This window comes from Hakea prostrata, chromosome 1, assembly GCF_041222555.1.
Source record: "Hakea prostrata isolate BN-2017 chromosome 1, UWA_Hpros_2, whole genome shotgun sequence".
NCBI lineage: Eukaryota > Viridiplantae > Streptophyta > Magnoliopsida > Proteales > Proteaceae > Hakea > Hakea prostrata.
Genome location: NC_142600.1, coordinates 29,105,187 through 29,128,653, shown reverse-complemented (window position 1 = coordinate 29,128,653; position 23,467 = coordinate 29,105,187). Strand labels below are relative to the sequence as shown.

At 39.2% G+C, this 23,467-nt stretch overlaps 1 protein-coding gene across 3 annotated transcripts; it reads right to left on the bottom strand.

Moving 5' to 3' along the window:
* Window positions 1–22,314, bottom strand: LOC149028653 (uncharacterized). 3 transcript variants are annotated; one of them, XM_089138545.1, is made up of 12 exons: window positions 21,568–22,314; window positions 21,413–21,475; window positions 20,839–21,204; window positions 20,295–20,627; window positions 20,138–20,206; window positions 6,518–6,866; window positions 6,201–6,313; window positions 6,040–6,117; window positions 3,551–3,706; window positions 1,713–1,929; window positions 1,283–1,627; window positions 1–765 (listed from the first exon to the last, which is right to left on the bottom strand). In XM_089138545.1, exons 1-12 carry the CDS (start codon window positions 22,219–22,221, stop codon window positions 635–637), a joined length of 2,874 nt encoding a protein of 957 aa, XP_088994671.1. In that variant the 5' UTR covers window positions 22,222–22,314; the 3' UTR covers window positions 1–634. The 3 variants fall into 3 exon arrangements, with proteins under 3 accessions (XP_088994671.1, XP_088994665.1, XP_088994676.1); XM_089138539.1 differs by having other exon boundaries at window positions 6,201–6,866; XM_089138550.1 differs by lacking the exon at window positions 1–765 and having other exon boundaries at window positions 1,483–1,635; window positions 6,201–6,866.
* Window positions 22,315–23,467: the final 1,153 nt, after the last annotated feature.

The following is a 23,467-nucleotide window of genomic DNA, read 5'->3' as shown; positions in this document are numbered from 1 at the left end:
CAAGGTAAGCTTGTTACGAATAAAGGACGATTCAATCAAAATTCTCATTCACCCAAAGACAACAAAACGAGAAGAAATTTTCCTTTTTCCCTTTTCTTTTTTTTTTCGTTTTAATGAAGGGAGAGGAATTGGGTACTTATTTTACACTGTACAAACGTGTATGGTATGCTGTATCTCTCGCTAACCTCTTACAATAATGAAAACAGAAAGAAAAAAATGGAAAAAAAATTTACAATCTGGCATTAAAACAGCTCTGCATCCAGAAACTGTTACAACTTCTGCCAAAAGAATGGATAACCAAATGGGAGAAAAAGTTTTTCCAAGCTTGCCAAAACAAACCAAACCAAACCCCAACGGAAAATATAACCTCCACCGAGGCCAAGAATAAACAGTTGATGAACTCCCATTTTTCCAAGAAGCAGCTTCAAACACATTCCCTTTAGTGTGGTCTTCATGCCAAACCCTTCTTTTTATTTTTATTTTGGAGCAAAGGGAGAATCTTCAGGCTAAACCTGCCATAATTTCCTCCACAATTGAATTCCTTCTAATTTAGTTGCTGTGCAGACTGCTTCACAAGAAACGCCATCAGTGTCATTCAAATATATGATCAGAGATCCATCTGGTAGTAACGATTTCAGCTTTGGCAGAAATTATCACTGAAGCACAAAGATGATGTCTTTGGAGGATCACAAGATATCCTGTTTGCCCACAAGTTCGCTAGTGAGAGGAAGTAACGACCTCCATCCCAAACCACAACTTTCATGTCTGAATAATTTGAGCAACAAAACAAGGCAAGGAAAAGTATCATTAGTGTCCAGAAAGGCATATAAAACGAAAATTTAAAATTAATGTGTATTCTATAAACTGGATAATTTTCTGACCAGTTTAGTCAAACAAAGGTTTAGACCGGCAGACAACATTTTGTCCAGTTCAGTCATTCAAAGGTTTAGACTGGAAGTGGAAAAGAAAAAATTATTTACTGCCATCAAAGCTTGAGATGAAGAGTTCCTAATGAGGCATGCTGAGATTGCTGCTTCATACTATCTCCCTGAAGAACTCAACAAGCCCAAATTACCAAAAAGATGAACCAAAACATTCAATCTGGTATCAGTTGTGAAACCCAAAATATTAGAGGTCATTTGCCAAAGAAATCGTTGGTCAAGGAGATCTTCTATGCGAATGCAGAAAGGTGAGGAAGGTCTGTATCTCCTCCTAAAATGTCTAGGTACTAGCTAATCCTGGTTTATGTTCATCCAAAGTAAAGAATTCAAGATCTAAATACCTGGGACTGTTGCATGAGATAATCCTGACAGCTGACATAGTGGTTCTTTTGTAGAGGAAACTTCATTTTGAAGAGCCATGGCATCAAGATCATGAATGGTTTTGATCGATTCCAATAATGTTTTGGTAGTCCCATCACACTCGATATTAACTGGATCAGGGATATTCTGGACTGCCGCTTCTAATCCTGAATCTGACCATACAGACATACACTCCTCTAATAGAGTGAATATAACCGCAGGATCTTCAACATTTGACAGTATCCAAGGTTTATAAAGTGTCATTGATGCTCTTAGAACTCCAACAACTCTAAATATTTCCGCAAGAGCAAGAAAATATTTCTGGCCTGTATCACTGGCAAATTATAAGGTATTCAAAACAAATAAGAAAAATATGAGAAATAAAGGTACAGAACTGAATCTATCAACTACCTTGGGGTCCAGACAGAATTTTGTTGTGGACAGTCTTTAGTAATGATTCCTTCCAAATGAAGGCACCATGTTTCAACTCTTGCGCACAGGTTGAGATCAACTTAGACCATGTGGTAATATACCTGGATTGCTCTTCAACAGATCCTACTGACAAGATCTTTAGCATTAAAATTGAATGCTCAAAAAGCTCAATTGCTGAATTCAAATCATTTTCCGCCTGAAAAGAAAACAGCATTATTAGAATAGTAGCTTCAACTTGAGACGGCATGCAAAATTCTGACAATCCAATCTGAATATCTGGACAACAACAAAACACAAAATTCTAGCTTGAAATAACTGAAAATAAAACACAGCGATGCACACATACCTATGCATACACAAATACATCTGGGTGGGGGATACAATGAAAAAGAGTCTAACATGGATTCAACAGAAAGAAGCTCCAACAAAAGGGACACACAAAACAGAGTTCAATCTCTCCTAAAGAAAATATGCCCTCTGTAAGCAAATATATAAAAAGGAGTTTGACCTTATTTTTCAATTACAACATCAGGAAACTCTCTACAGTGGGTTTTAGTGTCCAAGACTTGACGAACGATGGCATAACTGTCACTAATGACGAAGTCTAAGAGGCTTCCTCATCAACCTATTAATACCACCTATGCAACAGGGCCTTCTTTTTTTCTTCCCTCAATCTATTGACCCAAAACTCAGTCAATACATGAAACAGCTCTGTGGGTTCCACCTAGAGGAAAACCTGCTCAACAATCATTCACTATGGTGAAAAAGAAGGGGCCAGCAGATACCATCCTTCCAGACAATTGTTAGACATTAGAATCCCTTACAGATTGGTAATAGCTAATAACTGAGAAGTGCGCTAATTAAATGCCACTCTCAACCATTCTCAATACAGAACCAAAACCCAGCCATCTTGAACAAACTACGACCTCCTCTGCTCAACTACCCATCAGATGCCTTCACATGGTCCACCTTGCATGCTATCATCAAACCAAGGAATCATTTAAGCATTTTCAGACACTCATTAGTGGTGAAAAAAAAATAAAGGGCATTTAGAACAGCAAAAAAAATCCAACTCCTTAATTCCCCAAGCCACCTAGAAAACCTTAGGATAAACATCTTGTGCACCCGGCTGAATATTTACAAAGCTTAGCCTAAACAAATTGGCCTTAGGTTTCCATATATTTTAGGAATGATAGCATGAATGCAACATTCATGCTTTTGTTGATGATGACAGCTTAGTTAGCCTTCAAGTTCAGTCAAGAAGAGTAGACACTAAGTAACTGAATAGTACACCATTTGGCATAAAAATGCAAAGCCAACTATCCATCTGTAGGGCAAATTGGAGAGAGTTGTAATTTTAATTGAATGGTAAGACACCAAGACTCTTATATACCAATTTAATTTTGCCATTAAAAGGTTAAAAGTGCTTTATTTATATGGTCGTTGCATCTATTGTAAGAAATAAAGATTGTGAAACTAAAAACAAGACTATCATGAAAGTAAAACCAAGACTATCATGGAAAGGCCAAAGCAAACACTATCAGCATTAAAAGACGTGAAACACTATATTGAAGTTAAGCGTGAGAGGCCTGCTCTGCAGTTCAAGAGGGGTCAGGTTGGGGATTGACTTCAATATATCTCTTTCAATTTCTCTTATTCTATTTCCATTTCTTTCATTACTCCTTCAACTTCTACCATCTCTTCTACATCATGTGTGGCTCATGACCAGCCTATCAGCTTGTGTTTGAAATTTCATAAATTTCTTTACAAATACATATCAAGAAAAATCCATTAGAGATTACAGAGGAGGAACTTACAAGTGAGATCCTTTTTGACAAGTCGTATTCCAATTCAAGCACTTGGAGCATTGGATCATTCTTAAATTCATGGGTAAAAATATTTCTTGTCGAAGGATGCTCTGAGGGAACTTCTTCAGTGATCAAATCGTCTTTGTGCAGTTTCCTATAAGCTGCCTGGAAGCATGTAAGAAGAAGAATTATAAAATTGAATGTTGGAAGCATGTTTTCCACTAATTATAGAAAGGTGCAAAAACTGTCTCACATGTTCTAAGGTTTTTATAGTCAAGTAATACATTGATTTACACAAATGCAGTAAGAGGAGCTGGACAATCCTTGCCTTTCCCCTCATAAGGTGAGACAAATAAAAAGCAGAATTTGCCACACAATATTAAAAATCCAGGGAAGAAAACTTCTCTAACTAAAATCCAACAGAAGAAAAGAACCTAGGGCTTATTTTACAGTCAAGTCTGGTTTCTAGAGGAGTTCAGCTGCAGGCATCTACTGGAACTTCTTTTCCTTTAATTTTTTAGGTCAAAATTTTAACCTTTACTTGGACAAGCTTGATATACCTGGTAATGAAACTCTAGTTCCTCTTCACTTTGATAATGCATAGCATAAGGGGGAAAAAAATCCCCAAACTGCTGATCCCACCTCCGACCACTGTGGCATGGAAGACAACCCCCCCCCCCCCCAGGAAAAGAAAAAAAAGGAGAAAAAAAGATGCAGGATAGTTTCACTAAGAATAGAGGGAAAGTAATGTGAAGGTGAATGCGGTAAAGAAAGAATTCTCCTTCATCATTCCCAGATATATCACACTCCTTGCTGTACGTAGGGTCTGTGGCAGAAAATTCCATGAGGACTTGAGCTAATATTGAACCACTACTAGAAGGATGATCCAGTCTGCAACAGAATGGCATTGAAGAATCCAGGCAAAGCAACTTCCAGGATCCAAATGTCAAAATACGGTACCTAAGTAAAGTTACACTCTACATCAGAGTTTCAAATGGCTCAACAATCACATCTATGTTGACAAAACTAACATCTTTTGAATCCATCTCAAAAAACAAGTACACTTTCAGATTACAAGTGGAAATCACACTTGGAAAATAAAGAGCTCAATCAAAGGAAAGAACTATCACCTACAGTTCACAAGGCTCAAAGGAGGTTCACATATGTTAGGAGTAGGGCTTAAAGGGCTAGTTCCATAAATAGTGCAATTTAACATCCAGAATAGTGGCTATATCAAAGTTCAATGGTTAAGGACCATATTTATAGTCCTTAATTGTAATGGGGGCTCAATTACAAGGTCCAATATGCCCAAATTTTTTTTCTTCTTCTTCTTCTTCTGGTTTTTGCTGTTTGTGGGAGGGGGATTGTGGTTGGGGTTGGGAGGGCCCAGATGGTGGCTTGATTAGACTTGGTTGAGCTGACTGAATCAAGCAGATGTACGTGGAGTTACTGTGCATCTTTTATTTGGTTTTCCACCAAGAGCACTTTCTTAGGGAAACTCAGATAAACAATAGTTAACTGGGTTTAGGAGTTCTTAAGATAGTCAAATAAGCTCTTGTAAAAAGAGCTATAAGAACCCTTAAATTATAGGACAATCAATTGAATTGAGCCAAGGGCTGAGTTGAGTTAAGATCAAGTTATGATTACCTGCACAACGGGAAGTCCCACAGATACAGGCCTGGCTGCATGCCTTTGATATTGCTTGCTGGCCTGGTTTTCTGATTTCTTCTTGTTTTATTCTTCAATACTGTTCCGTGCAAGGACATAATTCCTTGCAATTGCTCCTAGGTCAGGCTCACAATTTTAAAATTTGAAATTTGTTTCTGCTAATTTCTTTAAACACTGTCTGAATTTTAGGGAGCAGTCTAACTGGCAGGACTGGTATTGGGAGTTAATTTCAATTTAAGCTCCGAAATTGAGCTCTTTTTTTCTGAACAAATCCATGGAGCCGTATGGAGTCAAGGTAATCAAATTGTTAGCTAAGCATCAAAAGGTAAGAACAATTATAGGGCAGCGCTTATGGGCAAGACCAGATGTGCAGCCAGCATAGAGTGTTGTGTCAACCAAAACATGGAGAGAAAAGCAGGATCCTATTGTTGAAAAAAATATAAGTTAATAAATCTTTATTAGCACACATCTGAAATCTTATTTTTCCCCCTGTCCCTTTCTACTGCTTCAAGAATATGAATAACTTAGGAGAAATTGCAAATAAGGACCCCATGGGAGACAACTCAATAGACCTGCATGCTGATCTCTTGGTAGATAAGCAAGAGAAAACGAGTAAGAATTAGAAAGTGAATTTCTCATTTCATGCATTTATAATCTTAATCATTTTAACGGAACTAGGTTGTAAAATTACCAGTCAAATAGAGGGCTAATCAGTATGTGCTCACCTAAATTACACAGAATGGTAGCGCTTCAATATTTAGAAATAAGCAGAAATCATAGCAATAGCCATGCAATGTAAAGGCAGAAACTACTGTTTCCCAACTACAAACCTGGATTTCCTCATGGAGAGCCAATGCTTTGACATTTTTGACATTCTCGTTAGAAATAACAGCAACCTTCTCAGCTATCTGGAGAAAGCAAAATTTCACAACCTTAGTACCAGACTACCAGTAAATATTAGGTAGAGCTTTTAAGAATTACATGTACCAACCTTTAGAGAATCCAGATGGTGAAGTGCAACGGTGCATGATTCCTCCTTCAATCTAGAATAGAAATCTACAAATTTCTTTAACTTCGATTCACTCAGAAACCTTCGGTCTGTATCTGAAAGATTGGACACAAAGCTTTGACCTTCAGTTTTGGTATCAGAGAAGGCATCGCTAAACTTCCAGGAATTTTCATTAAAATCACTTTCACCATTCACTAAATCAGAATTCAGAACCACTTGGCCTTCCGTTGGTTCTCCATTAGAATTAAAAAAAACTGCATCTTGGATTGAGCTTAACTCATCTTCTTCAACCATGGTACCTGAGGAGGCATTTTTAAATTCCCAGGAACTTCCATCAAAATCCGCCTCTCCATCCACTAAATCAACATTTGCGATCATTTTGGCTGAACTTGATTCACCTCCTGTCAGCCTTTTCACAGAATTATCAACTGGGGTCCCCTCAGCCTGATTGTATAATGTGGACATGAGATTCGTAAGAGAGACATTTGGATCAAAACCAGAATTGTTGGTGTAGTTTCCCGCATCATTAGCTGTTTTATGAGAAGACACATCTTCGCAAGACAAAGAATCATCAACATTCAGCTTGTTGTTACTGGAAAATGATAATGGAAATGATTCCTGATGACCCCCAACCTCTTTTACATTTCCCTGCAAATCAATTTACTATTCAAATCAGACCCACAGTGGCAGGTCCAGACTAAACAACTTCATGGCATAACTAAAAGTGACAAGAGAAACAATAAACTGAAAAACACCACATGTGGATAAAGATAAAGAGAAAATGATGAAGATTGTAACTCCCCACCACATTAAGTAATCCTAACTATAATTCAGCTAGTCTTTGAAGCAATAACAAATAAGTTATTTATCTGATAAAGTACAATATAAATTTGAAAAAAAGAGAGAAATGAAAGAGAATTCACTGTTCTACCACTACAATGCCTAATTGCCTAGTTGTCAAATTCCTAGTGTCCACAATTTAGGTTGCTAGCATGGTTCAAGAACTCGTGAGATCTCGTAGAAATCACATAAAAGATTTTGTTTTTCCAGCCGAAACAAGACAAGTGGCGAGAGAAAAAAAATAACAGATCTCATTGAGATCTCAATCATATCTTGCTTATATCTCATATATCTCAGGTATCTTGACGATAGCTTGGTTACCATGGTTATATCTTAGATCAATCTTGGTCAAAATCTCGTTGAGATATCATTCATCCCCAGAAAAAAGAAAAGAAAAAAAAACAAAAAAACAAAAAAACTTGTCAAGGTCAGTCATATCTCGTACATCTCGCTCATGTCTCATATGTCTTGGATATCTTGACAATAGCTTGATTGCCTTGGCCATATCTTGGGTATATCTCGGTCAAATCTCAGCAAGTCTTTGATGTATCACAGAAGTTTATTCTAAACACCCCGATTTCATCAAACCGAAGATGCAACGGTACGAACACTTACCGGTCTGCTCTCGCACCAACCCAAGATCAGGTTGTAATATACACCCATTCGTCACAAAGACTAGATTAAACTTAGATAACCAAAGACAAAAGGGAGAACGTGTTACTTCATTTCCATCAAAAGTCACTTGTACATATACACATACCCTCCAGGGCTAAGGTGCATCACACCAAAAAGAAATACATGATGTTGAGCCAACAAGTGACGTACAAAATACAACAGACATAACACTATCTCCACCATACATTTCCTATCACACGGGTACAAGGCGTAACATATACCCCACACGAACATCTACAGTGCCGAGAGCTGCCAGGTCACCAGCAATCCTCCTCAACCTAAGTGGTTCCTGAGTAGGCACAAATGTCACACACACATCCAGTTCCATGATCAGGAGGAGTGGGGGTCCACCAGTCCTCGTAGTCGGAAACACGCGTCGAAAGTGCCTCATACAGGAAGTCGGAAGGGGTAAGATCGACATCCTCCGGTAATACAGAATCTATAGAACACATGTATATAAAAAGTGAGCTCACAGAGCCCAATGAGGGGAAACATCTATAATGCAAAGACAACAATATGTCATGAGGTTATGATGCACAAATATATGCTCTAATACACAATGCCTAGGTCCATGAGGGTTAAGCGCTACTCCAGTGGCGAGGCAGTATTTTTCCAATACACTCATAGGGTTTAATCATATTCACATAACCACAAGAATGCCACCGGACCGTTGGGTTACTTGCATTTCACCCTAAACAACCGCATGAGGCCCATGGGTTACTCACATTTCACCCACATCCCATAGGTTGGCCAACACCTAATCCCCTGTTGGCAAGGGAAGTAGCACTCAGATATGCACTCTAGCCATGCAATCTACTATGATGATTATGCGGGGTCCGGAATATGTTCTGTGTCCATACCACAGTCATACAACTGGCCTCGTATGCAATATAGAATTAGAACGAAATGCTGTTTACTATAATTAAGTCATTTCATACTCATCATAGTAATGAGGGTGGGAATACCGAGTGTACAGTCCAGGAGTGTAATTCACATCATACACTTCTATCGGGGCGTACAATCACACATTCGAGGTATTTCTCACATCATCACCAGAGGGTACGCATGCAACCATAATCATATCCACATGTATTGCAATTATATAAATATCATGCTATGCCATGCATGTCCTAATTACATCAATTATACACACAATATACACATGCTTGCATGACCAATAAAATAATGTAAAGATCCATGATGCATGAGAGTCCTAAGTTCCCACTCACCTATTTCGTGTCGATTTCGCGTAACCTCGGAGAATTCACTTTAGGCTAGTTTGTATACTCGTCCTTTCTTCTCCTATCCTTTCTCCTCTCTCTCTTAGTATTTCTGCAACTAGGTACAGGTGCACTCTTTTTTTGTTTTCCTCTCCTCTCCTTTGTTCTCTTAATTCACCTCACTCTATACCACCTTACACGCATATGAGAGTAATGCCATTTCTTCATTCTCTTTCTTCTAATTAGTTTATCAATATGAATTGATTAGATTTGCTAGGTGTCACCTCCTCTTTCTTCCTTTACTTTGTGTTGCACGTATAACCACTTCTCCCATTTTTCTTACCTTTTTACTTACCACTTGGCACATCAATTTTTGCCTTTATTTCTATAATGCTTACACGTTAATAGTACAATTGCCACCTCCTACTTCTCTTTCTTCTTCCTCTTTAATCATGCAAATGAGTGGAAAGTGGGAGGTGTCACCTCCTCCCTCTTTCCCTCCTCCACTCACCTAACCCCATCCCTCACGTATTACTTATATTATATGTCTTATATATAATCCCATATCATATATATGTATATATATATACACTACATGCTATATAAATGATATATTATATTACTTATACCTACCCATATTTAATTTGACAGCGGGTTTCTTTATGGGCTCGTGGGCCCACTCTATTATCTTACGTTGGGCCCACCCTGAGATGATAATATTAATACCTCCGGGTTCAGAAAATCATGCTGATCATTTCCTTATTTTCAGTTCAGTCTAATCCTACCGGATATGAGGTCTATGAGCATTACCGTGTATCGGTCATGGGGAAATAAATAAATCCTCGGATAATTAAATCGTACCTCTTTGGAATGACATTCTCGCTGAGGGTCTCCAGTGGTTCGCTTGCCGGTTCGATGGTGTCAACTCCGGGCTCATCAGTCCGAGTTGGTTCTTTGGATAAAAATAAAATTCGAATTAGATCGGAAATTTTAGGGTGCGGGTATTACATTTCTCCCCCTCTTAAAAGAAATTTCGTCCTTGAAATTGGAAGTACCTGATAACTCGAAAAGGTGTGGATATCGTTCTCTGATCTCTTCCTCTCTTTCCCAAGAAGCTTCCCTGTCAGTATGGTTGCTCCACTGCACTTTTATATAGGGAATTGTACGGTTCCGGAGTTCTTGGGTCTTCCGAGCTAATATTCGAGTCAGTCTCTCAGGATAGGTTAAGTCAGCGGCAAGTTCCGTTACTTCTTGTGTCAAAACATGTTTTGGGTCGGAGACATATTTCCGAAGCATCGACACGTGAAAAGTATCATGAATTGATGCCAAGGAAGGAGGTAAAGCTAACTTGTAAGCCACCGATCCAACTCTCGCGAGTATTTCATATGGTCCAGCATATCTCGGACTCAGCTTACCCTTCTTCCCAAACCTCATTACTCCTTTGATCGGCGAAATCTTGAGGAATACTTTATCTCCTTCTTCAAATTCCAAGTCTTTCCTCCGATTGTCAGCATAACTTTTCTGTCTAGACTGGGCAGTCTTAATTCTCTCTCGAATCAAATCTACTTTCTCACAGGTCTCGCGTATAAGTTCTGGTCCAAGTATTCTTCTTTCACCTACCTCATCCCAACATAATGGTGTTCTACATTTCCTTCCATATAGAGCTTCAAATGGTGCCATACCAATAGTACTCTGATAGCTATTGTTGTAAGCAAACTCAACTAAGGGTATGTGTTCATCCCAATTACCCTTCATATCAATAGCACAGGCTCTAAGCATATCTTCTAGTATTTGAATAGTTCGTTCTGTCTGTCCATCAGTCTGAGGATGAAAAGCAGTACTAAAATTGAGCTTTGTTCCCATAGTTCTCTGAAAGCTTTCCCAAAATTTAGAAGTAAATCTTGGGTCTCTATCTGACACAATGCTGACCGGAATTCCATGATAACGTACTATGTTGTCAATATATAACTGGGCCAGCTTATCCATTGTATGAGTCACCTTGATGGGTATAAAATGAGCTACCTTAGTTAGTCTATCAACTATTACCCAAATTGCATCCATTCCTCGAGACGTACGGGGTAATCCAGTTACAAAATCCATACTAATGTTCTCCCACTTCCATTCAGGTATGGGTAGAGGTTGCAAAAGTCCGTAAGGTTTTTGTCTTGCAGCTTTCACTTGTTGGCAAGTGAGACATTTGGAAACATGTACGGCTATGTCATTCTTCATCCCAATCCACCAATAATGTTTCTGCAAATCCTTATGCATCTTTGTATTTCCTGGGTGTACAGAATATAATGAACTATGAGCTTCAGTTAGAATTTCTTCTTTAATGTTTCCATCATTTGGTACACATAATCTGTCTTGAAATCGAAGAGTTTTAGATTCATCCAAAGAAAAATCCTTGTCCTTTTGTGTACCATTTATAACACTATCCATTATCTTTTTCAATTCTTCATCCATTGGTTGATTCCTCTTTATTTTCTCCACTATCGGGGATTGTACAGTCAATGTCGAGAGCATTCTCATAGATCCCTTCATTACTATTTCTAACCCAAATCTTCTTGCTTCCTCGATCAATGGTTCACTCACTACCAATGATGCTAGTGACAGGATATGTGATTTTCTACTAAGAGCATCAGCTACCACGTTAGCTTTTCCAGGGTGATAGTGGATTGTACAATCATAATCCTTAATCAGTTCTAACCACCTTCTTTGCCTCATGTTTAGCTCTTTTTGAGTGAAGAAATACTTAAGACTTTTATGATCTGTATAAATCTCACTCTTTTCCCCATACAGATAATGCCTCCAAATTTTAAGGCAAATACAACTGCAGTTAATTCCAAGTCATGTGTAGGATAATTCTTCTCATATTCTTTCAATTGTCGAGAGGCATATGCCACTACCTTGCCTTTTTGCATGAGAACACATCCTAACCCTTGTTTAGACGCATCACTATACACCGTCATTCCTCTTGTGCCATTTGGCAGTGTTAATCTGGGGCAGTTACCAATTTTTGCTTTAACTCTTGAAAACTTCTTTCGCAATCATCTGTCCATTCAAACTTCACATTTTTTCTTGTCAGTCGCGTCAGAGGGGTAGCAATGCGGGAGAAGTTCTCAATAAATCTTCTATAATATCCTGCTAAACCTAGAAAACTTTGAATTTCATTGACATTCTTTGGTGATTCCCAATCAACAACAGCTTTGACTTTTCCAGGGTCCACTTCAATTCCCCTTGCAGAGACTACATGACCTAAGAAGATTACTTGTGATAACCAAAATTCACATTTACTACCTTTTGCATATAATCTCTTCTCCCTTAATCTTTGTAACACAAGTTTCAAATGTTGGGCATGTTCTTCCTTACTACGGGAGTAAATGAGAATGTCATCAATAAAAACGATCACAAATTTATCTAGAACGTCCTGAAATACTGTATTCATCAAATCCATAAATGCTGCTGGTGCATTAGTCAATCCAAATGGCATGACCAAGAACTCATAATGACCATAGCTAGTACGAAAAGTCGTTTTATGTACGTCACCCTCCTTAATTTTCAATTGATGATACCCCGACCTCAAATCAATCTTCGAAAATATACATGCACCTTGTAATTGATCAAACAAGTCATCTATTCTGGGCAACGGGTAACAGTTCTTTATAGTCAACTTGTTAAGTTCTCGGTAATCTATACACATTCTCATGCTTCCATCTTTCTTTTTAACGAAAAGCACTGGGGCACCCCAAGGTGAGACACTTGGTCTAATAAATCCCTTCTTTAATAGATCTTGAAGTTGGGTTTGGAGCTCCTTCAATTCGGTTGGTGCCATACGATAGGGTGCTTTTCAGTTCAGTCTTATACGCGAGACCTGTGAGAAAGTAGATTTGATTCGAGAGAGAATTAAGACTGCCCAGTCTAGACAGAAAAGTTATGCTGACAATCGGAGGAAAGAATTGGAATTTGAAGAAGGAGATAAAGTATTCCTTAAGATTTCGCCGATCAAAGGAGTAATGAGGCTTGGGAAGAAGGGTAAGCTGAGTCCGAGATATGTTGGACCATATGAAATACTCGCCAGAGTTGGATCGGTGGGTTACAAGTTAGCTTTACCTCCTTCATTGGCATCAATTCATGATACTTTTCACGTGTCGATGCTTCGGAAATATGTCTCCGACCCAAAACATGTTTTGACACAAGAAGTACCGGAACTTGCCGATGACTTAACCTATCCAAAGAGACCGACTCGAATATTAGCTCGGAAGACCCAAGAACTCCGGAACCGTACAATTCCCTATATAACAGTGCAGTGGAGCAACCATACTAACAGGGAAGCTTCTTGGGAAAGAGAGGAAGAGATCAGAGAACGATATCCACACCTTTTCGAGTTATCAGGTACTTCCAATTTCGAGGACGAAATTTCTTTTAAGAGGGGGAGAAATGTAATACCCGCACCCCAAAATTTTCGATCTAATTCGAATTTTATTTTTATCCAAATATGATATGGGATTATATATAAGATATATAATATAAGTAATACGTGAGGGATGGGGTTAGGTGAGTGGAGGAGGGAAAGATGGAGGAGGTGACACCTCCCACTTTCCACTCATTTGCATGGTTAAAGAGGAAGAAGAAAGAGAAGTAGGAGGTGGCAATTGTACTATTAACGTGTAAGCATTAGAGAAATAAGGTAGAAATTGATGTGCCAAGTGGTAAGTAAAAAGGTAAGAAAAATGGGAGAAGTGGTTATACGTACAACACAAAGTAAAGGAAGAAAGAGGAGGTGACACCTAGCAAATCTAATCAATTCATATTGATAAACTAATTAAAAGAAAGAGAATGAAGAAATGGCATTACTCTCATATGCGTGTAAGGTGGTATAGAGTGAGGTGAATTAAGAGAACAGAGGAGAGGAGAGAAAAAGAGGAAAACCAGAAAGAGAGTGCACCCGTACCTAGCTGCAGAAATACTAAGAGAGAAAGGAGAAAGGATAGGAGAAGAAAGGACGTGTATACAAACTAGCCTAAAGTGAATTCTCCGAGGTTATGCGAAATCGACACGAAATAGGTGAGTGGGAACTTAGGACTCTCATGCATCATGGATCTTTACATTATTTTATTGGTCATGCAAGCATGCGTATATTGTGTGTATAATGGATGTAATTGGGACATGCATGGCATAGCATGATATTTATATAATTGCAATACATGTGGATATGATTATGGTTGCATGCGTACCCTTTGGTGAGGATGTGAGAAATACCTCGAATTTGTGATTGTACGCCCCGGTAGAAGTGTATGATGTGGATTACACTCCTGGACTGTACACTCGGTATTCCCACCCTCATTACTATGATGGGTATGAAATGACTTAATTATAGTAAACAGCATTTTGTTCTAATTCTATATTGCATACGAGGCCAGTTGTATGACTGTGGTATGGACACAGAACATATTCCGGACCCCGCATAATCATCATAGTAGATTGCATGGCTAGAGTGCATATCTGAGTGCTACTTCCCTTGCCAACAGGGGATTAGGTGTTGGCCAACCAATGGGATGTGGGTGAAATGTGAGTAACCCATGGGCCTCATGCGGTTGTTTAGGGTGAAATGCGAGTAACCCAACGGTCCGGTGGCATTCTTGTGGTTATGTGAATATGATTAAACCCTATAAGGGTATTGGAAAAATACTACCTCGCGACCGGAGTAGCGCTTAACCCTCACGGACCTAGACATTGTGTGTTAGAGCATATATTTGTGCATCATAACCTCATGATATATTGTTGTCTTTGCATTATAGATGTTTCCCCTCACTGGGCTCTGTGAGCTCACTTTTTTTATACATGTGTTCTATAAATTCTGTATTACCGGAGGATGTCGATCTTACCCCTTCCGACTTCCCGTATGAGGCACTTTCGATGCGTGTTCCCGATTACGAGGACTGGTGGACCCCCACTCCTCCTGATCATGGAACTGGATGTGTGTGTGACATTTGTGCCTACTCAGGAACCACTTAGGTTGAGGAGGATCACTGGTGACCTGGCAGCCTTCGGCACTGTAGATGTTCGTGTGGGGTATATGTTACGCCTTGTACCCGTGTGATAGGAAATGTCTGGTGGAGATAGTGTTATGTCTGTTGTATTTTGTACGTCACTTGTTGGCTCAGCATCATGTATTTCTTTTTTGTGTGATGCACCTTAGCCCTGGAGGGTATGCGTATATGTACAAGTGACTTTTGATGGAAATGAAGTAACACGTTCTCCCTTTTGTCCTTAGTTATCTAAGTTTAATCCAGTTGCCTTGTTATGGTTGATACTTGTGACGAATGGGTGTATATTACAACCTCAACTGGGTTGGTGCGAGAGCGGACCGGTAAGTGTTCGTACCGTTACAAATTTTATGCTTCCCACTCAAATCTGGCTTTGATTTCAACAAAAGAAAAGCACCCCAACTCCCTTTTCTGAGGAAGTGAGTTGGGTATAGATATCAAGATCTCGAACCATGGTTGCTAGGGAATAAATGACCCATATGTACCTTGGATGTCGTGTATATATTAAGTTATATTGTTTATGCTCAAAGAAATCAGAATCTTTACCATAGACCCAGATATGTACATTTCAATTATGTGTAACGAGAGATAGGTGATTTCTACTTTGTGACCCTTATTATAAAAAGCAATCGTGAATGGGAGAGACAGGCTAAGAGTGCTGCCTCTCTTTTCCCAGTCTCTGTCACCTACTTCTTCTCCACCTTGTCTCTGGTTTGTTTGCTTCTTCTTACACCTCGGATAGCCAAAAAAAGGGTTAGTGCGTTCTCATTGTTCCCAACACCATTACACTATCACATTGATATTTTTAGGCCGAACCTACAACAGGATTTCATTGCCTCTGAATTTCTGCTGACGGATTGTAGACCAGATGGTGACTTGCATATTTGTTAGCTGTGTCTCAGAGAGAGAGAAAGAGAGATGACACTCTGGGGCAAGACATTGGGGTTGGAGCCTACAAGGGATAAAGATTGATCAGAATGTTAATATTTAGTGACAGTGTACCATTACTTTCTAGCAAAGTTACACAACATTCTTGCTGGACCACTAAGTGTGAATAAGGGTCCTCCCCCTGGCGAACAATGGTGTGGGCACCAAGGCCCATCCAAGGTGGTGCACCTAGGGCTCGATGAACCCTGAAAAGGGGCAATTTGGTCATTTTCAGCCCTAATTAGCTGCTGATTTATTTTCAGATTTTTTGTTTTAATTTTCCGAGTCCAATTATGTTTTGAAGTCTTAGATTGAGTTAGTAGTTGAGTTCTTGTGTCATAAAGAGTTTTTTTTTTAAGTAAGACTCCTTATGGATAATTAGGTCTTTTATTTTAAATCGAGTTCTTTCATTTTATGTGGCTGTATTTAATTGTAAAGGGTATCCTAACTTATGATGGAAACCCTAATTGAGTCATAGTTGAGTCTAACACAAGCCTCCTAGTTAGAGTTAGATTCTTTCTTTCTTGATGTAAGGCTGTAAATAATCTTTTCATTGTAAAGACAGTCTGCATTATCCTATCCAAGATCCATCCCAAAACCCTAAAATCTCCATTATCTTTTGTTTCATCAAAGAATTACCCCAACCCATCTGATTTGTGATAATTGAGCTTTCCCACATTAATTTTAGATTGATCCTTTTTGCCCCATATCAATTCTTACCCTACCATAATGATCCAAATCTCCCCATGGGAATTTAGCAAAATCCTAATTTTCCCTAACAACCCATATCCCTTCCCACGAATATTCCTTGCCCTATAGATTAACCCATTGAATTTTAGAATTAGTTGCTGGAAGATTCTAGGCAAACCCTAAAGTTTAGGGAATTCATCCAAGAAACCCTAGCCCTAAAATTGGGTTTACATCATTTGGTATCAGAGCTATAGCACCAGCAAGTCCAAATATCAACACATCTAAACTATGGATGAGCCAAATGATCGCTAGACAGTTGGAGCAAATCTTGAAAATACAGCAAGACATGTTAGCGCAATTGCAAGGAGTGGTGACCAAGTTACAGATCCGAACACAAGGGTGACTATTCTTGAGCAAGCAAGGAATGGAGATCCCATCCAGACACCACCACCACCTCTACCACCAGCACTGAGGCTCAATCCGCAGATGTATGTATCCCATAGAGAAGAAGCTAGCGGCACACAAAGGTACAGAGAAAATGGTGAAGTTGAACCTTATCCTCCTAGGAACTCCAAAGATGGAAACAGGCATACCAGAGAGTCTAGGTATGATAATCCAACATATGATAGATACGATGTGGAGGATAGATAGCAAAGCAGACCTCAAGGAGCACAACCATCACTAGAAGAATAATTGTGATCATACTTCAATGGAGAGCAAGACCAAAGAAGAGGTGCCGACCACCAAAAGGTCAAACTAGAATTGAAGGAGTTCAATGGATCGCTAGATCCTCAACTTTTCTACGACTAGAGAGCTACCCTAGATGATTACTTTGACTGGAACAACTTATCAGAGGACAAGAAGATGCGGCTATCCAAAGCAAAATTGGTTGGAGCCGTCAGAGACTGGTGGAGCACGATGGAGCGAGAGCTATACTACGAGGGCAGAGCACCAACAACTTAGAACTAGACAACGAAGGAACTTACTAAAAGGTACCTACCAGAACACTACAAGGCCAGACTCCAAGAGCAACTCCACACACTAAAGCAAGGTACTACATCTGTAGCAAATTACATCTAGCAGTTCGATTCCCTAGCATCCAAGATAAGCAACAAAGAAAGAAAACTCTAGACCATGACCAAGTTCAAACTCAGTCGGAAGCTGGACATACAACTAGAGTCTCAGACCTCATAGATGTTTGAGGTCTTTTGGACAAAGCCCTCCATGCAAAGCCCCTACTAGCACAAAAGAAGCAAAGCTAGAGAAGAGACCCACCAAGTGCCAAACCCTACACTCCCACTACAACATTCACACTTGGGGTATTGAACCCTATCAAAGCAGAAAATTGTGGGCCAATCTTCAGAATAACCTTGATATGTGTTTTCATTGTCAAGAGAGACGACACTATGCCAGAGAGTGTCCTAAGAGAAGAGGACTCGCAATCCTAGACACCATCCAGCCAGATCCAAAGGAGACTCATGAGTGTCCACTTCTAGACTTCAATGCAAATGAAGAGTACAATGAAGATAAGATAGATTCAAAGAACCAACTCAACTTAATGTCTAAAATCCTAGTGCTACTATTGAAGAGGAAGATTGGCAGTGGAACTCTATCTTCCACACTAGACTACAGGCAGGACTCTCAACACAAAACATCGTGGACAAAGGTAACAGTGTTAACGCGATCTCTGAGAGTTTTATACAGAGGGCAGGACTTAGGCCAGAAAAATCATTCCTAGCCATACAAAGTCTCTTTATTCAATGATGTTAGGATGGATGTTTAACCAAATGTCTAGTCCTAGTCACCTAGCACTCCTACTTAGATGAGATTTGGTGTGACGTCGTACCTATGAAGATGACCGACATAATCCTAAAAAGAATATGGGCTTTATGACAAGGACGTTACTACCCTCATTGAGAGAACAAGTGCATCTTCGAGCAAAGAGGACAAAAAATTGTGCTACCACCCCTAGAACTTGCTGAAGATGCCAAGAAGAGACAAGCCTCGCACACCAACCAGAAGGACTCCACGCAGAGCACGCCAATCATAATGGGCTAATCTAGTAGATTACTGACTAGTTAGAAGACAGTTCTAGTTGCACAAAAAGCCTTAGTAGAATTGACCCATTCATTGGGGATGAACATCTTCAATAGGAGGAGAATTGATGTGAACAAGGGTCCTCCCCCTGGCTGAAACCTTGGTATGGGGCCCAAGGCCCCACCAAGGTGGCAAACCTGGGGCTGGCCAAATCCTAAAAAGGGGCAATTTGGTCATTTTTAGTCCTAATTAGCTGTTGAATTTATTTTCAGAATTTTAGTTTTAATGCTCTGAATCCAATTATATTTTGAAGTCTTAGAATGAGTTAGTAGTTGAGTCTGTGTCATAAGGAGAGTCTCTCTTTTAAGTAGCAATCTTCATGGATAATTAGGTCTTTTATTTTAAATCAAGTTCTTTTATTTTATGTGGTGGTTATTTATTTGTAAAGGGAAATCCAAACTTATGATGGAAACCCTAGATGAGTCCAAGACAAGTCTCCCAGTTAGAGTTAGATTCTTTCTTTCTTAGTGTAAGGCTATAAATAAGCCAATCTTTTCATTGTAAAGACAGTCTGCATTTTATATAGAATTAAAGAACTCTTGTGGGAAAACAGATCGTGGCCTTCTTGGGAGGGCCACAGCAGATTTCATAGCTTCCTGTATTCAAGTGCAGCAAATATCATCAGGAACCAGCAACCATCCTCCAACTCCAGCAGCTTCTCCATGTAAACACCCCCAGCCCCCTTCCCATTAATCCCAAACCCATTGAAGCCTCTTAACCCCCCCCCCCCAACCTACCCCTGCTAGTCCTTTAATCCCCTTTCTTACCCCCTGCAATCCTTCTAGATCCATCCCCCAACCCTCCCACACCATGCGGCACCCCCACCCTTCCGAACCCTCTCTTTCTCTCTTGGTTCCCCCTTCCTCCCCTATCTGACTTGCAAAAACCAGAAACAGAAAAAAGAAAAGAAGAAGAAAGAAAGACGGAAATAAAGAAAAGCGAGATTGAGTGCCCAAGATTTTCAATCCAATCCAAAATCCATCCAAAACCCTAAAATCTCCATTATCTTCTTCTTCTTTTTTCATCCAAGAATTACCCCAAACCATCTGATTTGTGATTATTGAGCTTTCCCCATTAATTTGGAATTGATCCTTTTCACCCCATATCAATTCTTACCCTACCATAATGATCCAAAGTCTCCACATGGGAATTTAGTAGAATCCTAAATTTTCCCTAACAAACCATATCCCTTTCCCACAAATATTCGTTGCACAGTAGATCAACCCATAGAATTTTAGAATTTCTTGCTAGAAGATTCTAGGCAAACCCTAAATTTTAGGGAATTCATCCAAGAAACCCTCTCCCTAAAATTGGGTTTTCATCACTAAGAAGAGTTTCTGATCTCAAAAAATATTCTCACAAACAAAAAAAATCTCAATATACCAGATCCCATGAAATTAGACAAATTGAAGAAGTAACCTACCTGGACTTCTCTGTCAAATGCAAGCACTTCTGCTTCAGCACAAGAAAAACCAGTGGCCTTTTGTTCTTCCTATAAATGGAAATGTCAGAGGCCATATAATTCCAAATTATGGTGGTATTAATGATAAAATGGCAACAAAAGAGTTCAATAGCATCACCTTATTGCCTGAAGAATAATTTACATCTTCAGTCACAGAAGAACCATCCTTAAAATCCCAGAAAATATCATCAGCATCTATTTTTCCATCACCAGAAGTAGAATTCAATCCATTTTGAGTTATATTCTGATTGGCTGCTTGACTGAACAATGCTGAGGTAGAACCATTTTGTGTGGATATACTAGTGACAAAACCAAGACCATTGTCAAGTCCAGGAGATTCATGAGAAAGCCAACCCAGTGTTGTAAAGATATCTCCAGAATCTATGCCACCATTGCTATGACCTGGTTTATGTGAAGCTCCATCAAAAATTTCTAACTGTTTACCGTTGACCTTCAAATTTACAACAAGAGAACAGATTTACTAAACCAAATAAGCTTGAAAGGTAGAGTAAGAAAAGAAAGAAAACTTTATTGGGACCCTGCAAAATCAAGCAGCAGAGTATATAGGCCTTCTATCTCTAAATTACTAATAACTCTAAATCTAGATGCAGCAAAGCTGAATTCCCCTGATATAGTCCACACGGTAATGGAAGAATACTCACCTCCAATTGTTGACCAGTTGTTCTCCCTCTTGCTGTTTCTACTGGAATTCCTGATATACCAGATGTCACCTCTGAGAACTCATCCTTAAAATCCCAGCAATTATCATCACCATCCATATTTCCAGCACTGGGTTTAGAATCCGTTACATTTTCAGTTGTATTATGATTGGCTTGACTGAGCAATGCCGAGATAGATCCATTTTGAGTAGCTATACCAGTGACAAAATCAAGACCATTGTCAAATCCAGCAGATTTATGTGAAAGCCAATCTGACGTTGTAAAGACATCTCCAGATTCTAAGCTACCATTGCAAAGGCCTGACTTATGTAATGTTCCCTCAAAACTGTCAGACTGTTTACCATTTACCTTCAAATGTACAACAAAAGAACAGATTCAGTTACAAACTAAGCCTGAAAGATTGACAGGGTAAGAAATTTAACTTAATTGCGCCAATGGAATGCAGGAATCAAAATGTTAATAGGTATTCTATCCATAAATCGCTGACAACACTTTTAAGTAAACAATATGCAACATAAGTTAAATTCCTCCGATACGGAAACCGAACAATACCCACCTGAAGTTGTTGGTCCGCTGTTGTTTCCACTGAAATTCCTGATAGACCAGATCTCACCTCTACCTAGAAAAATAACAGCTCATGAAATAAGAAAATAAAACAAAATTCGCAAAAGAGACATCGTAAAAGTAGCATAAGAAATGCAAGTATTTCACCTGGACAGCTGACTTCCTATCTCCAACTTTATCTTGAGAAGTTGCGTCCTTAAATTGCCAGTCGTCTTCATCAGAATTCTCATCTGCATTAACCAAATTCGAATTCGACCCGTTTTCAATCTTGATCTGACCTCCCTGACTGTACAGATTCACGATAAGACCACTGAGAGGGAGACCCTGCCCAAATTTTACTTCATTTTTCCCAGGGGACGACGATTGTTTAGCAGGGAAGAGGTTTGCAGTATCATTTAAATATGGATTGTTCAAATCGGAATCTTCCTCTTCCTCACCAAAAATAGAAAGAGGTATAGCACCTTGAGGTTTCTCCCACCCTTTCTTTCCAGCTGTGAGAGCAGAATCACTCTCAGATTCGACATGATTCTGCTTTGATTCTGTGGTTTTTGTCGAATTATCCAAGAAGTCGGCGAAAAGATCGAAATTTTGCGAGGATTGAGGTGGATTAGCAGGATCCGGAGTCTGAGCGAAGTTAATGGATGATGGAGGGTTTCCAAAAAAATCTTGCTTCTGGGAGAAATTGTCCATGAAATCTCCCCATTCGTCTTCAACTCCATTGACCTGGTGGGAAGACAGAGACGGAGTAAAAGGCGGCGAAACGAAGTTGAAGTCTCCGAACCCCTCGTCGGCGTCCGCCATTTCTGTCGTTCGGTTAGTTTATCCCCGCCTTTGGATTTATATAATGCGCCATCGGTGCGCATAATGGTCTGCGCACGTTATGTGGCCGTTTGCATGGATGGCGCATTAACCTCAGGTGCACCGACACCTTTGTCCTAATGGACATGCGGTACCGGCGAACCGGAACCGGTCGGCTGCCGCTTGGCTCCTGCGCTTGGCCACAAAACTTGCGGTGAAGTTTGGCCCAGGCAGCCTGCCTTGAGCCCAAATAGGCTCAACATTTTGGCCCTATGAACAGGTTATGGTCAAAATATTATGGTTCTGTGTAGGGTCAATGGTGGGCCTAAGATTACTCTTTGACCTACCATGCTTGTCCCAAACTGTCCTTAATTTTTTGTCTTAGCCTTGATTCTAATGTTAGCCCTAATTCTAGCCCTGATTTTGGCCCTAATCCTGATGTCATAATCTTAAAGTTAATTTTGTTCTTAAATTTTACCCTGATCTTGTCCTTAATTTTTATCATAATCTTCATATTAACTTTGATATAAGCTTTGATTTTGACTTATGTAATTTTGATCATATTAGACTATGAATCACATTTTATATTATTTTTATTTGGACCCCTTGAAGTTCGACCTAATTCATTTTTAATTCAAAAAAATATTGACATTTTTCATTTGCCTCCAATGTGGTATTTCATAAAAACTTATCAAAGACAGACAATTATGTTTGTAACTAAAATACCTTCTTTTTTTTAAACCAAAAAAATACATTTTTCCGTAGAAGACTAAATTATTATTGATTTACTTGTAAACAAGGTTTTAAATAGAATTTTTTCTTGTTGAATGGGACATTAATTTATCAAACTATAGTGAATGAAAACATACTCACCTACAGCTTAAATTTGAATATAACCTTTTCATTTTATCAAATCCCTTCTGACATTTTTAAATTTACAAAAAAAACTTATGTGTGATCTTCTCTATAATTGACAGGAGCGGACCTATGAAGGGGCCGAGGGGGGCCATGCCCCCCCCCGGATTTTTAAATTTTTATATAAATTCCCTTGTTTTTTTTTTACTTTTTTCTCTTCCTATATGTGAAATGTCGCTATTTGGCCCCCAATATTGAGAACAATTTTTAAATGTAAAACAATGGGCACATATATCATTCCTAATTAAAAATTAATTCCTCAATCCCTATTTATATTGAGAACAATTTTTAAATGTAAAACAATGGGCACATATATCATTCCTAATTAAAAATT